This window comes from Calliopsis andreniformis, chromosome 12 (genome assembly GCF_051401765.1).
Source record: "Calliopsis andreniformis isolate RMS-2024a chromosome 12, iyCalAndr_principal, whole genome shotgun sequence".
NCBI classification, from domain to species: Eukaryota; Metazoa; Arthropoda; class Insecta; order Hymenoptera; family Andrenidae; genus Calliopsis; species Calliopsis andreniformis.
The window spans coordinates 8907270-8922799 of record NC_135073.1 but is presented as its reverse complement, the minus strand read 5'-3'; the positions used below and the strand labels follow the sequence as shown (position 1 = coordinate 8922799).

Below are 15530 nucleotides of genomic sequence, written 5' to 3'. Positions count from 1 at the left end.
TTGTTATTGCACTTGTTTTTTTTTATTTTGTATCGTGCAAATGGAAATATGATTGATGATAATTGGAATAGGGTAAAAGAAATTTTTTAATCTATTTAAATGTAAGTTAAAATGACAGTACTATCTTTGAATATGTGAATTTGTTTTAATAAATAATAACGAAATTTTTGTAACAAAATGTTCCAGTTGTATATTATTCTTTAATAATAGATGTTAGGAAATGTTATAACACTATTTAATGTAAAAACTATCATTTTGTATTTTATATTATCGTAAAACAACGTTAAATGTCTATGCACTATAAAAATATAATTTTTCAATACTATTCGGATGTTAAGGAACTTAGGAGAATCGGTTAAAGTTCTTAGCCCTCTAGTGATAAGTGCTACAAATATCCTTATTTCATTTTATCCACTAGACTCTCTAACTTAATATTGTTAATGGTACACCATAGATAAATAATAGTATCTTTTATAGATAGGTATCTCACGGTTTTATTGAACAATTTTGCAGCGCCACGACTGACACTTGTGAACCAAAAAGGAAGCAGAAAACTGTGATTATTTGAATTTGTTAATAGTTTATTTATTTATACAATTAAGTTCGTTAAATCCTTTTTCGTTACTGGTAGAATAAAATTTAATTTTCTCAGTAAAGCTGTTTTGTAACACTCCTCGATTTTTTTCTCATTTTTCTAATTTATGAATGTAAAAATTGAGACACTAACTCCACTGGTGACATGTGGTATGAAGCTTACCTCTGGTCACAAATTTTGGTGGGAGTGCCTTGGTTGGATTGGCGGAACGGTTGCATACAAATCAAATACGAATGAATGAAAATATATCATGTAACTTGTTTTACTTATCAACCAATTATTTTAATTAGTTTATAAAAGATGAATTGTATGCGCGAACGTATGAACGTAGTAGCATAGTGAATAGGACTAGATAGAATGAAACTAACCGCATTCGACGAAAGGATAACGAGCGTGCGTAACTGGATTCAAAAGATGTCAGAACGTGTTTAAATTGCCGTTACCGCGATGTTGACAATGGAAGATTTCAACGATAATGTGGACGGTAAACTGGCTTTTAGAATGCGAAAAGTCAATCCAGAACAATTCCACACTCTTGTCAAAATGCATTTGTCTTTTGAATTGGATCTCAATACAGAGGAGTAAGTCAATAATTGTTATTGTAACTTTGCTTTGTCTTAATTTTTTTGTTGAATAAATTTTTTAATGACGTTAAAGCAATCTCTTTAAGTTTGTATATGATATCAAATCTTTCAGCAATGATTGTATTAATGAAAAAGCAAAATTAAAAAAATGGGGACTGTTGAGCTTTACAAAGAAACCTAAGTCAACGATCAATCTGCAGAAAGGTGCAGAAGGTGCTAGTTTGTCGGAAGATGGGATTAATCAAGTAAAACAGTTAGCAGAGTATTTATCCAAAGAGCAGAGTAAGTACAAATTCTATTTAGTTTATAGTAGTTTGTTTTTTCTAAGCAGTATAGTGTCTGATTTATTATATAAATAAAGAAATGTAATTCTTAGCATATACATTTTTAAGAACTATGAATTCTATTGGACCTTTATTTTTCTGTTTTTAATAATTTTACAGATATTGTACAAGAAGGTATATTTAGACGTACTGGTAAATTGACGAGACAGCAAGATTTAAAGACTGCATTATATCAAGGTATTCCTTTGGATCTTGATGATGGTCGATATAGTGTACATGACTGTGCATCTGTATTAAAAGGATTTTTAGCAGATTTGCCTGAACCATTACTATCAGATTTGCATTATCCTGCACATTGTCAAATTGCTGGTAAAATATTTCCTACATCTAATCATGTATTTTTTCATATTTCAGCTGATCTTATGATTTTATATATTCTTTATTTCTCTAATTTTTTTATAATTCATTACATATTTTTATTTCAGAATTGTGTAGCTCAGATGTCAGTGGAAATGACGCACGGTTATTAAGGTCTTTACAGTTACTTTTGTTACTTTTACCATCAATGAATAGAATATTGCTCAAGTGTGTTTTAACACTCCTTAATAAGACAGCTAGCTTTGAATGTAAAAATAAAATGAATTGTGATACACTAGCCACTCTTTTTACACCACATTTAATGTGTCCAAGGAAGCTTTCACCAGAAGCTTTACATATCAATTCTCAAACTTTATCATGCTTAGTTGCATTTATGATTAGGAAAGGAATTGAATTGTTTGAAATACCACCTAAATTGGCTACAGATATTAGAGCCTATTGGGTAGAACAAGAAAGAAAGTTACTGAGCCCAAAGAAAACTGATGTAAGTTTTCTTCATATATTAGTTGAATAAGTTAACAGTTATACATAATTATTTTAATTATTTTATTATTCACGATTTTAGTTAAATGAATCCATACCAGATACAACTGGTACAGCACACACTGTTTTCAGTTTTGTGGATCATAAATTGACAGCAAAAGCAAACTCTACACAAGACACTCAAGCAGCTCTAGCACAACTCTATGCTCATATACAAGCAATGCCAGAATCGGCTAAAAAGCGCAGGCTTGTTAAACAATTTAATAAAGAAAATGGTCAAGGCACTCCAAGACAAGTTAAACATTGTCGAACTAAGAGTCTTGGAGATTCGATTAAGAAACATATATTTCAAAAGAAAATCTTAGGTCACAAGAAGTTCATTGACATCAATATAGGCTGCAATATCACTAGATCAAGTAGTGAAGAAAATATGTTGTCAACGGTAAGATACACACATAATTTCTTTCTATAACTTTTTAACAGCATGATTATGTTTGTAATAATATCTTGTAATTAATGTACCGTCCTCGCATGTTTGTTACTATACAGAATCTAGAAAAGTCATTGCTTCAGAAAAAAGTTCTGTTTTGCAAATCAGATGATGAACTTAGCATGGAAAATTGTGAAACAAATAATGACAGCCTTCTTCATACTAAACATATTAGTAATAGCACTGGTAGTCTTAATACTCCCACAATGAGGAACTACAAAGATAAGAGAAAGACTATGTTGATGAGATTTGTAAATATAAAGGAAGAACAAATTGATGAAAAATATCACGAATGGAGTATGAACAAAACAAATGATTCTGTAATTTCAAAAACTGATGATGAAAATCTATCCTTAGAAGGTGTTATTAAAGACTTGGAACGAGGCGATAATACACCAATTAATACTGTTAAACTACCTAGGCAACACAGTGAACCACCAGATATGTATTCTTCTCAGTCCACTTTGTACGAAACCAGAGAAAATGAATTGATCAGACAAAGTTCAGAACCTACCTTGTCGATATCGAAAGCTACTTATGTAGATATGGCTTCCCCTTCTAAGAATTATGAAGCCAACAAGAAATCAGTAGAACATTCAAAAATTGAATTGCACAGTGATAGTGCATGCGCTCATTTGTCTCCTATCGTGAAAAATAGGCTTTGGAATGTGTATGTTGCCCATACATCAACGCCATCAAATTTGCTGCGCAAAAGCTTAGTTACTAATGATTATATGTTAACTCCTATTACTAACAATGATAAAAGCATGAGTCCAATTACACAAAGTGCAACCAAAATGACGAAAGCTATGCAGGTATGTGCTCACTATGAACAAAGACGAACATTTCATTTACAACAAGTAATATTTGTTAATTTACATTCATTTTCACGTTAATTACAGGAAACAATGATGACACCACGATCTAGGAAGCCAGTAATGATGGTTTCTGGTTCCAATCTATGTAATCTAGCCACTGGTAATAACAGCTGGAACCAGTATAGTTTACCTAACAATATGCACGGGACAAACATTGACATGATTGGACAGATGAACTGTACTTCAATTCTAGAAGAATCTCAGAGGCCTAATAGTACAGGAAGTGAAATCATTTACGGGGAAAGTATTGATCTGGAAGATAAAGAAAATCTCGGCAGGGACGTGACAGAGAAAGGAAAGTTTATTTCATCCATTGCGGATGATCGTTACACAGTCACTCAACAGAGTACTATGTCTATAACGAGTACATTTAGAGAATACTTGTTGTCTAGGAGCGTATTAACTGCTAGTCCTGTTGATCTCAGCTTCACATCGCGTACAGGTGATTTTGAACAGTCAGAATCTGACTTGAATATCTTAAATGAAGATGGTCTCTCTGATAGTTTATTATGTTGCTTAAATGGAAATCATCCAGAATCTGATACTTCTGGTATCGGTTCTGGAAGTACTAATAGCGTAAACAATTCGTCGGAAAAGAATGACGAAGCTACAAGTTCGCCAAGGAAGCGGGCAACTAGCTTACAGCGTAATGACTCGAAAAGATCAGTAAAAGAAAGCAGAATGTTGAAAGGTATACGAGGGCAAGGTTTCAGGCATAAACAATTAAGCGAATCAACATTAAATTCAGTTAAAGTGAAAGATACGTTTCAAGAAACTTCATTTTGATTTGTAAAGTGGTATACGTAAAATATAAATCGAAATCAACGTATTACAACACTACAATGTTAAAGATACGTTAACTTCTACATATGAATTGAGAGATATGGTTTTCCTTTAATTTATTAATGTTTTTTAGTTTAAAAAAAACTGACAATAATTAATACTCTGATAGGAACCTAAAATATTAATAGGTTTGACTGCCAATGGTGTTTGATAGCAAAGTTATATTATTTTATTGTATAAATTTGAGTCTTCAACCTTTTCTTATTTTTGTACGTCTATAATAAAAAAAAAGACTTAGCACATTTTTATGTGATACAATCAAATTCGTAATATGTATATGAAAAATAATTTTATATTAAAGTTTAACACATTTACTATATATTTCATAAAAGTTTATACCGCACATATTTTGTTAATTTATCAATCTATAAATAAACTTTTTGCACAAGAGTGTATTGACTGGTTTGGCGAACTTTGTTTTAAAATACAATATGGAATCTTATGGGAATTTACATCTGATATAGATACAGAATTAATTTCATAACTTTATTAATTGGATAGTTTCATTGCATATAATTATGCAAGTATTGTTTTCAAATAAATAAGGTCCCTATAGAACCATTTTTCAAAAAGTTTTTTTAAATTAATTCACACAACTCCTACAAGATGAGAACCTCAAGTGGCCGACCTATACTGTACTACCTAGTTTATGGTTTAACCATATCTTACGTTATCGAAAAGCAAAAATATTTCTAATAGATGTTTCAGTACATGTTTACAGACATCGTATATAATAATTGATTTTAGTTTATTATATTTTATTCACAGAGTTATTAATATTATATGCATAAAATTTGATTAATATATAGGAACTTATGCTTTTCTTAGATGGTATCATGAAATGTAAATTTAATTCTCGCTATCAGATGGCGCTGAAACAGTGCTCATTTATGAAGAGTTGTTTATAAAATTTGACTGACAACATTCAAAATGGGAGTAAAAGATCTTTGGAATATTCTGTCGCCTATGTGCGACAGGAAACCAATGTTTGAACTTCAAGGGAAGACGATAGCAATTGACATGAGTTGTTGGGTTGTAGATAGTCAAACGGTTACTGATCACTCGGCTCAACCAAAAATGTATCTAAGGTATATTTGTTTCTCTATCACGTCTACTATTTTCTACTTGAAATTCAAATAGGATCAAATAGTATTTTTCTTATTACAGAAATTTGTTTTTTCGCACAGCGTTTCTTTTGATGCAAGGAATATCACCAGTATTCGTACTGGAAGGAAAAGCACCTACCTTAAAACATAATGCTATAGTTAAAAGAAACGATATTCGTAATGGATTTAGAGAAAGGAAAGTAAAAAGAACAGGGAGGTCACAGTTTAATAGACTTCTCAAAGAATGTAAAGAGATGCTTAAATATATGGGTTTAGCATGTGTACAAGGACAAGGAGAAGCAGAAGCAATGTGTGCTTATTTAAACGAAGATGGGGTAATGATGCATTGTAATATATATTTAATCACAGCTGACTATAGTACTAGCTATTCTGAATGAAAAACAGCAACACTGTGAGAGTCTAATTTTGCATTAAATAGACAGAGACACACAATGCTGCATACTCTTTCTATCAAGTGCAAAATTGGACTCTCATAATGTTGCTCTTTTTCATTCAGTATGACTACTACTAGAGTTGGCTGTGATATAATGGAACAAATTTTTTAATCTCACTTAAGGAAAAGGAATTATTTCTTATGCAAATATACATTCACTTTTTTTTATAAAAAATTTGTTCCTACTGAATGTATTGAGTCATATAAATAGTACTTAATTTCTTACTTCAGTAAATATTTATCTAGCTTGTTGATGGATGCATAAGTCAAGATAGTGATTGTTTTTTATATGGAGCAAAAGTAGTTTATAGAAACTTTTGTACAAGTACTCAAGGGAATCGAGGAGGTTCAGGTGGTGCTGTAGATGAGTACAATATAGAGAAGATAGAAAAATTATTGAACTTGGATAGAAACAAAATGATAGCATTAGCTTTACTATGTGGATGCGATTATGATGATGGAATAAATGGAGTTGGCAAAGAGGCTGCTCTAAAGCTCTTTAAACTTATAGATACTGAAGATGTACTTGAACGGTAAAATATAAATAGTGATAAATATATCAGAATTCCATACAAATATTAATATTATTTTTCAGAATGAAAAGTTGGAGAACGAATAATAGCTTAGATCAGAAAGAAGTAGAACTATTAAATCCAAATTTATGTTCATCTTGTGGCCATGCTGGTAAAGTGCAAAAGCATACAAAATCAGGTTGTGTAGAGTGTGGCACTACTGTAAAATGTGATGATTCTTATAGGTAAATTTTCATTCAATACGTGTTACTTTCGTGTAAATAGTTATAATATTTATTGCACTATATATTTATAGAGAAAAGAGAGCATTACTACTAAATGAAATTGCTTTGAGAAAGAAAACTCTTCTTGTAGAAAATTTTCCAAACCAAGAATTAATAGATGAATTTCTCATAAGAAAAGATTCTGTACCTACAAAGATAGATCTTCAGTGGAAACAACCACAAGTAACAAAATTAATGGTAAACATTCACATAAATTTTTTGTAATATTTTTAACATAGTCTATACATTCATGATATGGCTTGTATCAGGATTTTTTAGAGCGAAATTTATCTTGGGAGCCACAGTATGTCTTTGAAAAAATATTTCCTTTAGTTACACGATGGCAACTTGTGCACCTTCCAAATATTTCTATTGAAAATCGTTTTTCAATACCCGATTTGTTCATACCTGAAGCGATAAAGAAAATTCGAAATATTAGATCTGTTGCTAGTTATGAAATAATTTGGAGAACTGATCATGATATAATAGAGAAATTGAAAGAATGTATTGCATTAGATACAGAAATCAATGATTCTAATACTGATATTTTGTCAGAACTAACAAGTATAGAACCACAAAGTGCCGTATTGAAATGTTATCCAGAATTAGTTGAAGTATTTGAAAATGCAAGAAGCGCAAAAACAAAAAAACGTACAACTAAAGCTAAAGCACAAAATGGTAGTACTGAACCTAGTGGTAGCGATAAAGCTGTAAATAAACGTCAAAGAAAAGGTATAAAAAATCCTACAAATATAAAGAATAATAGGAAAATTGATGAATTTATTACTAAAAATGATCCTTTGTCATTAGAAGAATCCTTTGAAAAAATGAGCATTACGCCAAAGAAATCTAACGAGGTGATCCGACAAAGCGAAAATCATGAAAAGTGTAATAAAATAAAACGCGGTCCCCAATTTGATAAAGTATTACAAGTGGAAAAAGTAAATTCAAAATTGAATAATACACTAGACAAGATGTTTAATGAACTTTCACCGGATGATTTTATCAGTGATGACGATGCTCATGATTGTAATATGTCGGAAATAATTGACAATATTTGTAGCAAAAGAATTTTCCAATTTGACGTCGCAGAAGATATACAACAATCAACGACTGAGAATAATTTACATTCGAAAATTATTGAGCATTCTAGTACTATTGTTAAGATATCTGATAGTCAAACAGAAAGCGATGACTGCGTAAAAATTATCGACTGTGATCAATTCGTTGACGAATTTGCCAACATCAGTGAATCTTATGTACCGCTTAATCAAAGAGCGTTAACCTGTAAAGAAAAGGATAAGTTGCAAAAAAGTTTTACAGAAAATGACAGATTTAGTCTTGGATTTGATAATCTTATGGATGATTCTGATCCAGAAATACAAATTATCACTTAATAGAGACTGTAAAGGGAAATTCCATATATGAGTAACTCCCCTTATCTCATTAAAGTATTGTAAATTGTTTCTGTAAATATGCTACATATGTATGTATAATATTGCACGTACTTTCTAAGGAGATTTGTATATTTTCAAACAGTGTTTGATGTATTTCTGTCCTCTTTAAAGGGCAAAAAAGACATTGTTATACAATGAACAAAATGTGGGGCAATATTTTATACCTTATGTTTCCTGAATATGTTTTATACTTTTATATGAATATAAAAAGAAAATAAAGAACATTGAAACATGTTAATTATATAAATTTCCTTATCTAGTCATTAGGAAGCTGTAATATCTACTCTACCCTACACGTACTCTAATACCTTTAATATAATTAAATTATTATATTAAAAATATGTACCTTTCTATATTCGATCCTTTTGTAGCTTCTGTATTTTTTAATACAAAGTTATTTGCTGTCTCTCTAATCCCTTCATCGATATTTTTCATCTTTTCATTTGGATTTTGAATTTAAATTCAAATCGGCTTCTAGTTATCCGTACGATTAACTGAACCATAGATAATTGCAGCAGTTATAAATTACGTGTAAAGATATATAATATATAATGAGAAATAAAGCAGTTTGCGCGAAATCTCTCGCGTTGCCGATCAGCGGAAATATAATTATTGTGTCGTGCAGTATTTTTGGCAATGGTCAACAATATTAATAAACCAATTACAGATTACAGACTGTATTCCACGCCATCTTCAGGCACAGTTTTCAACTATATTAATACAAGCGATTGGCGCCATTTCTCCCATTTCTTTTAGTTTTCGAGCGTCGTCGACATCAGTTGTCTTCGTAATACAAAAATCAAGACATATACGACGTGTTAAAGTGTACAAAAGCAATTGTTTCTTAAAATTAGATGTTATTAGTGAAAGGAAATCATAGTGCATCCGTGTTTGTTAATGTACTTTCAAAATCAACACATTGCTCAATAGCAGGTAATTAGTATTTTTTTAAAAATTTGATCAAATAATTTCTCGATTAAAATTACGATTACGATTATCATTGTTCGAGCAAATGTCTCGTGCGTGTGTTCATAGTACGGATTTCAACTTTCGTATTATTCGTCGGCTATACCACTTTATAGAGTAATATAGGATAAGTTTGAAGAGCTGTAATAAATTTGGACTCGTCTTTTGCATCTTAAAACTAAGAAGAAGTTCCTACTAAACTTAAACTTTATAAACTCGTAAAATTATTCGTCTTTCGAGTTTTATGGTCGTTTTTAAGCAGAGTAGAATTTATACATATGATGTAAGTAGCCTCAAAAATAGCAGAAAGTAGAATGTGTGTTATACTGATATTATGTGTCGCATATCTGTTCTTTTTTAATGCGTTAATGTTAGGCATTGTTGTACAATATGATTTTTTTGCAATTATTGTATTCACTTCCTGCATGTTACATTAGGAGTTATAGTGAGTATTGTAATTTGAATTGTCTACTTTTTTTAAACGACAATTAGGTTTGGGTTAGGTATAAATTTTAAAAGAATTTTTTCTGGATTCTGAGGTGTAAAATATATTTAACTATATTGTGATATTTTTGTGAACTTAAATTCTATTAGATAAAGCGAATTAATCGGAGTGAATTATTAATACGTGTTATACGCAACATATGAATATTTAATATTTTCTTTTTATAGGAGGTGTTAGAAAAACTATAACAATAGTTCATAATCTATGAAATCAAGAAGTTGCAGAATCTACGCTTGGTCAAGAAATGCAACGTCTTCGAGTTTGTGAGTAAATTTTGCTTTTTATTATTTTTAATATGTGATTGCAACTTGGATTTTAATACCACTAATTCATGGGTATACATTCTATTGTCCAGTTTATTTAGTGTTTTAGGAGTAAAATGAATGAAAATAATATGAAAATTAAAAACAAAGAAAAAGAATAGAAATTTACTAAAAATCGGTAGTTTGTAACAATGCTAAGATATAACTAATTATTATTCGTGAAATATTTGTATTTATATATCAAACGAGTTCTTTATACATATTATATATGCAAACAATTCTTTTACAAATAGAAGTAATTCCTGAATATTATCTCAGATGGCGCACAACGTTTTGAAGATGTTCCTTTTATGTCTATTTTATGTCTGAACATCTTAAGACATAATTTGAACGTCTTAAAAACATCCACCAGCGTACGTCTTAAAGACTTCCGAAATTTACGTCCATAAGATATCTTAAAGACACACTATATGGACGTCTTAAAAACGTCTATCTTTCAAGACATCTTATAGAGACATGCTAATTTGTAACTTCGGATGTTTCAAAGACATTTTCAGGACTTTATTAGATGTGTTTAAGACGCTTCTAAGACTGTACTGTACTATATGGGATTAGCAATTTTGTAACAAATAAAAGTAATTCATGAATATTGTAAGATTTAAAAGATTTTAGTAATTCTCTTTTTATTTATTATCATTTGTAATATTTAAGTGCATTTAACATTGCAATTTACACATTCTCATTCAAATTAGTTCAAATTGTGTATCTCACTAATCGACTTTGAACAACGAAATTAAAAATTGAAGGTAGATAGATAAAGTCAATTAGACTTTGATTGATTTCGATAGTAGGAACAAAAGTTTCTTTCATCATTTATAGTAGTTCTAATTAATGAGTCTGTGTAAGGAGATTCCGATAGGATTGACTTAAGGCAGAGAGTTGTGGAAAGTAATTGAGCGACACTAAAGCGAACGACACTTTTCTCATTAATTCAAATCGAACGGAAGCTGACCGATTCGCGGTCGCTTAGTTTGTCTTCACGGTGGATTATTTCGATTGAGAAACGATGACTGTTTCTGGGCATAGGAAAGGGATAGGAAACGTTTCCTAGAACTATTGAGGCAAATTCTGGAAGTTTAGCATTGGGTTTCACCGAATGCAAGTTGCTCGAAAGTTTTGCAAGCAGCCGTAAGCATACAGGAAAGTTTCGTTCGTTTTTCGATGACTTCGAGACATATGGAATTTCACGAAAATTAGATTTTCTAGTGTCCTTCACTACCAGAAAATGAGAATATTGCATATGAAGATACTCCTATGACATACGCGTCTATAGAGTCCTTTGAAAAAAAGGTCGAAGAATTATAGGTACATAACGCATTCAAAAAATTATTGGACCCAGGTCTGCAATTTCATTTTGAGTGAAGATTTTTAATTGAATTTTCATTCTGAGTACTAACGTGCACAATTCTTTCCACTTTAGCATGTATTTAGTGTTCGAACCATCGATCGTTAGCCCATACGTATTTTTTAATATTCCTTTATATTTAGTTGTGTTACATAAATATATTTTAAAAAATGAGGAAGAAAAATGAATTCATAAAATTCATGAAAAACAAAATAAAGTGTCATAAAGGTTTACATTTTTCACTTTTAGTGTGCAATTTATTTTCACAGAAAAAGTAAACTTCTATTTTCGTGAAACTTGAATTCTAGATTTACATGAACTATACTATAGTTTTTGCTCGTTCTCTTGATTTGTGTTTTTCAAAATTCTTCAATGTCTCCTTTTAGCGTGCCCTGTATAATAACTGCAAAGTGAATTGTATCAGTATTTCTATATTTGCTTTGGAAAATAAATTTTAGAAACTTGTTCATTCTATAATATTTTCTAAATTTCATAAACTGATGAGGAGTTGTTAATTAAAGTATGTCTATTCGGAATTTGTTAAGTAATTAACGCGTTTTATTGAAACAAGCAGTGAAGAGAGATGAATGATAAAATTTCATTCAAGTACAGCAACTATATAAATAATGTCAGATCACATATTTACCGAGCAAACAACATAAATCTCTTATTTGAATAAAAACAAAAACCTAGAACATTCAAAGCAGGTATACATGTATAGAATACTCGATAGAATTAATCGTATGGTTCATGCGCGTAACAGTGCCTTTAATCGAAATATCGACTAATTAATCGAATGCTTGCGGGACGTTTCAGTAACAATGCTTTTCAATCTTTTTCTGTGCCCGTAACTTGGAATAGAGGCTTTCAAAAATTTATATACCTACACATGGTCTTTCTCCAATCACAGAATGAGTTTCTTTGTGTTAGTAGTTTTACTTATCAAGTACTCATTGCGATCATATGTCTGTCTTCGTTATTTGTAACTGAGAAAACAAAGAAAAACATGATCGCATTGAAATCGTCGTCAAAATATCGCTCGTATGCATCGGGTCTTATATGCTCGCCTAACAATTCATGAATCTGTTTCTTGTTACCCTGATTACACGACGAAATCATGCATCAAAATATCGCTCGTATGCATTTGCCTTAATGCATCAGATAACTCTACCAGGAAATAAAACTTAGAGAAAAATTTCATTCACAACAGAGCTCCTCTTCCATTAGCGATACACAAAGGCTGCACGTAGAAGGGTCATTACTGAAACGAGAGTATCTCTCCAAATAATCTAGTTATGTACGAGATTCCTCGAAGGCGTTCTTGAGAGCCACCGAAATCCTCCCCGTCGGCTAATAATCATGCATTTCACCGATATCGTCGCGAACCGAAGAGTTGCTTCGCCTCTGATAAGGCAACAATTTCACGTAGGAACGAAGTTCAAGTTCCTCGAGCGTGAATGTGCATCGGATGCGTCCTACACATGCAACTCGCATCTCTGTACAACACTGTACTGCGCGTGCATACGCCGACAGTGTAGTCCGTATTAGAAACGGGGGTGGTTACAGCGAGGGAGGGCGGGAGGGTCGTTGGGGGTGGTTACTGGGATTTTCAGTACGCGCGCGATCGCCGTGCCGAAAACACGGCTTCAACGTATTCGCTCGCGCACATTCAGGGGATGCCTGCTCTCCTGTGACGATTACACTTGCCAACCCCCCAGTGTCTTCCTCCGCGAGAGGAATTTTCGAAACATGATCTCGAGTTTCTATCGAACGAATGGGTCGTATTTTTACTAGAAAATAAAAAAAAAATTTATTCCTCGTTTCGGGAGCAATATCCAACTGTGTGCGGGCACATGATAAGTTGTAATAAATGAACATCGGTGAATGACTGTCACACATCGGTCCAAAAAGTTATATAAATTTCAAAACGTAGATAAATGAGAAATAGAAACTACTGAAAAATAAAATTACAACTCCGTTTATTGATACGTAAAGATTTTCAACTCGTGGAACCAAATGAACAATCAGTATACTAAATCTTTAATAAAAAAACGTGTTACTAAGCATAAGGTATAAATAAATAAAAACTATGTAGACTGGTTTTTCATCTTGAAGTAATAAAAAAGAATATTGTTTATTGACAGTAATAAATTTTGTAAGTATCGATCGAACTATGGACAGTGATTAAACTCGGTAATAAAATGTTATACACGCGTAAATGAAAATTTCGGTACAGTAACATCGCGTACAGATGTTCGTGGGGATTCTCCAGTGGATGTGAAAGAATTTCAAAGCCGACGAGGGGACATGCGAGTGAACTGCAATAGAAGGACGCAAATTAGGTACGTGTACACGTGTGCACCCTGAACGAAGAAATTCGTGAGTGGGATCAAAGCTGGGATAAGTCTTTTTGTTTCGGCGTGCAACACCGCTGGACGTGTTCCATTTCGCGAGAGATGAATTCACGGTGCTGTGAGTATGATTCAGGTCCGCGCAAGGAACACTGCTATTGTTTCAGGGCTCTGCTCAGTACTTTGGGAAAAAGTCCGTCTGTGATGGGCCATTAATGCTGGCACCATTGCCGCAAGACTGTGGTAAAGGTCTGACGAGTGAGCAGCCCCCGTTTGTAAATCTACGATCGATACGTTTTAATCTTTGCACTCGAAGACGATACACCTCCTCTCTGCTCTTGAGGAATCCGCGGGCGTTCGTTCCGCTACAGTTCCTCGGGAATTTGTTTCGCCGCTTCCGAGCTGCTCCATGAGCATCTGTTATCAGCGGAATTAATTAATTAATCGACGAAACTTTTGCATTCGTTGGCGAGCTACGGTGCACGCGTTATCATAGTGAACTTGCCTCGAGCGACTGTTCCTCTGGCAGGACTGGGTGAAATTAATATAGACGTGGTCAAGTTTTAATCTCTTTAGTCGAGTTTTAGCTTCTTCGATACTTCTGGTGAAGATGAAACTTTAGATCGGGTTTTGAAAGAACTGCTTTGACGTTTTTCTTCTCTAAAATTATCTAATTTCAGAACGTCCCATTTTGTTAGGCTTTATGTGATCTCCTTTTTGATCTGTGGGTGAGATTAATTGTAGCAAGAAGACTTTTCCCGGTTTGTTAATCGATGATATTTATTTGGAGCTGTTACACGAGAAATAGAAATAGGTATAATTGTTGATAGTTATGTGTAGTGTGTATTACTATTAATTCTTCGTGTCAAATGATATCTATTTCATGTTTTTCTTAGGAAGAAAATGTGTTTAGAGGAATCCACTATCATATGCACTTAGAATATATATAGTTTACAAAGATATTTTACTATAATCCAGAAGTTTAGAATCACATTCTGAATTGAGTAGAATATATCTTGTTAAATACAGATTTTAAGTAACTACAAAACAATTGTATCAATTTATTTTATTACATTAAAAAAAGAATACTGTGTTAATTGTTAAAGTATTAATTTTCAGTAAAAAGTACTTGACAAAATTTTAAAATTCTTGTCAAATATATTCATAAATACAGTTCGATGCTTATTGTTAACTTTGAATTCATGTGAAGAAAGAAATTTCGTAAAATTTTCTTTATTGTTACCATTTCAAGTTTTTTTTTCCAGAAAAGTTGATTAAGTGTATTCTGATGACAAACCTGATAAATCGATTTGGATGACAAATGTTGCAGAGAGATGCTATTATTAATTTGTCATTTTTTCAGCACTTTGTGCAATTTATCAGAGGGTGATGGGAAGCTTTTTTACTTTTAAGTTGTTTGGAACTGGTTGCCACTATTACGGGAAAAAACGAACGAAACATGATGGAGTGAGTTGTGCATAATAATACGGAAAGTCTAAAAGTCTGAGCAGAATTAATAAATAGCACTTTGCTATTTAAAATTCTCGCTCGATGTCATTTTACTATTAAAGTAATTAATGTACATTAAAAATACGTTTATAAAATCCACAGATACATAGCTTAAATAATATTTTTATCGTTAATATTTTATACATTGGTAACCATCGTAGCAGGATTTTTAGATTAACGCCA

General features: G+C 32.0%; 3 protein-coding genes across 7 annotated transcripts in view; all 3 read left to right on the top strand.

The window, feature by feature from the left end:
- Positions 1-633: 633 nt before the first annotated feature.
- Positions 634-4722, top strand: LOC143185671 (uncharacterized). The gene is made up of 7 exons (XM_076388858.1): positions 634-1176; positions 1292-1461; positions 1623-1832; positions 1949-2325; positions 2407-2766; positions 2874-3629; positions 3717-4722. The coding sequence occupies exons 1-7, from the start codon at positions 1043-1045 to the stop codon at positions 4476-4478; spliced, it is 2769 nt and encodes a 922-aa protein (XP_076244973.1). The 5' UTR covers positions 634-1042; the 3' UTR covers positions 4479-4722.
- A 743-nt stretch (positions 4723-5465) lies between these two features.
- On the top strand, positions 5466-8580 carry Gen (XPG-like endonuclease). Of its 3 annotated transcripts, XM_076388839.1 has the most exons (7): positions 5466-5623; positions 5703-5976; positions 6342-6628; positions 6691-6852; positions 6924-7089; positions 7161-7623; positions 7702-8580. In XM_076388839.1, exons 1-7 carry the CDS (start codon positions 5466-5468, stop codon positions 8286-8288), a joined length of 2097 nt encoding a protein of 698 aa, XP_076244954.1. In that variant the 3' UTR covers positions 8289-8580. The 3 variants fall into 3 exon arrangements, with proteins under 3 accessions (XP_076244954.1, XP_076244952.1, XP_076244955.1); XM_076388837.1 differs by having other exon boundaries at positions 7161-8580; XM_076388840.1 differs by having other exon boundaries at positions 5497-5623; positions 5723-5976; positions 7161-8580.
- A 5113-nt stretch (positions 8581-13693) lies between these two features.
- Positions 13694-15530, top strand: part of LOC143185654 (putative G-protein coupled receptor No18) — a 73863-nt gene continuing 72026 nt past the window's right edge. Inside the window, exon 1 of one of the 3 annotated variants that reach the window (XM_076388832.1) lies at positions 13694-13829. The gene's annotated coding sequence lies outside the window, so the exon portion shown is untranslated. Of the gene's footprint in view, positions 13960-15530 lie in introns of all 3 variants that reach the window. The other 2 variants (XM_076388833.1, XM_076388831.1) reach the window with 2 other exon arrangements.

Excerpts from the sequence above, each read along its gene's own strand:
- LOC143185671 (XM_076388858.1), top strand. The coding sequence starts at position 1,043 with ATGTTGACAATGGAAGATTTCAACGATAATGTGGACGGTAAACTGGCT. Across the intron at positions 1,833-1,948 it reads TGCACATTGTCAAATTGCTG|AATTGTGTAGCTCAGATGTC; the intron begins GTAAAATATTTC and ends TTTTTATTTCAG. Across the intron at positions 2,767-2,873 it reads AAGAAAATATGTTGTCAACG|AATCTAGAAAAGTCATTGCT; the intron begins GTAAGATACACA and ends GTTACTATACAG.
- Gen (XM_076388837.1), top strand. The coding sequence starts at position 5,466 with ATGGGAGTAAAAGATCTTTGGAATATTCTGTCGCCTATGTGCGACAGG. Across the intron at positions 5,977-6,341 it reads CTTATTTAAACGAAGATGGG|CTTGTTGATGGATGCATAAG; the intron begins GTAATGATGCAT and ends ATATTTATCTAG. Across the intron at positions 6,853-6,923 it reads AAATGTGATGATTCTTATAG|AGAAAAGAGAGCATTACTAC; the intron begins GTAAATTTTCAT and ends ATATATTTATAG.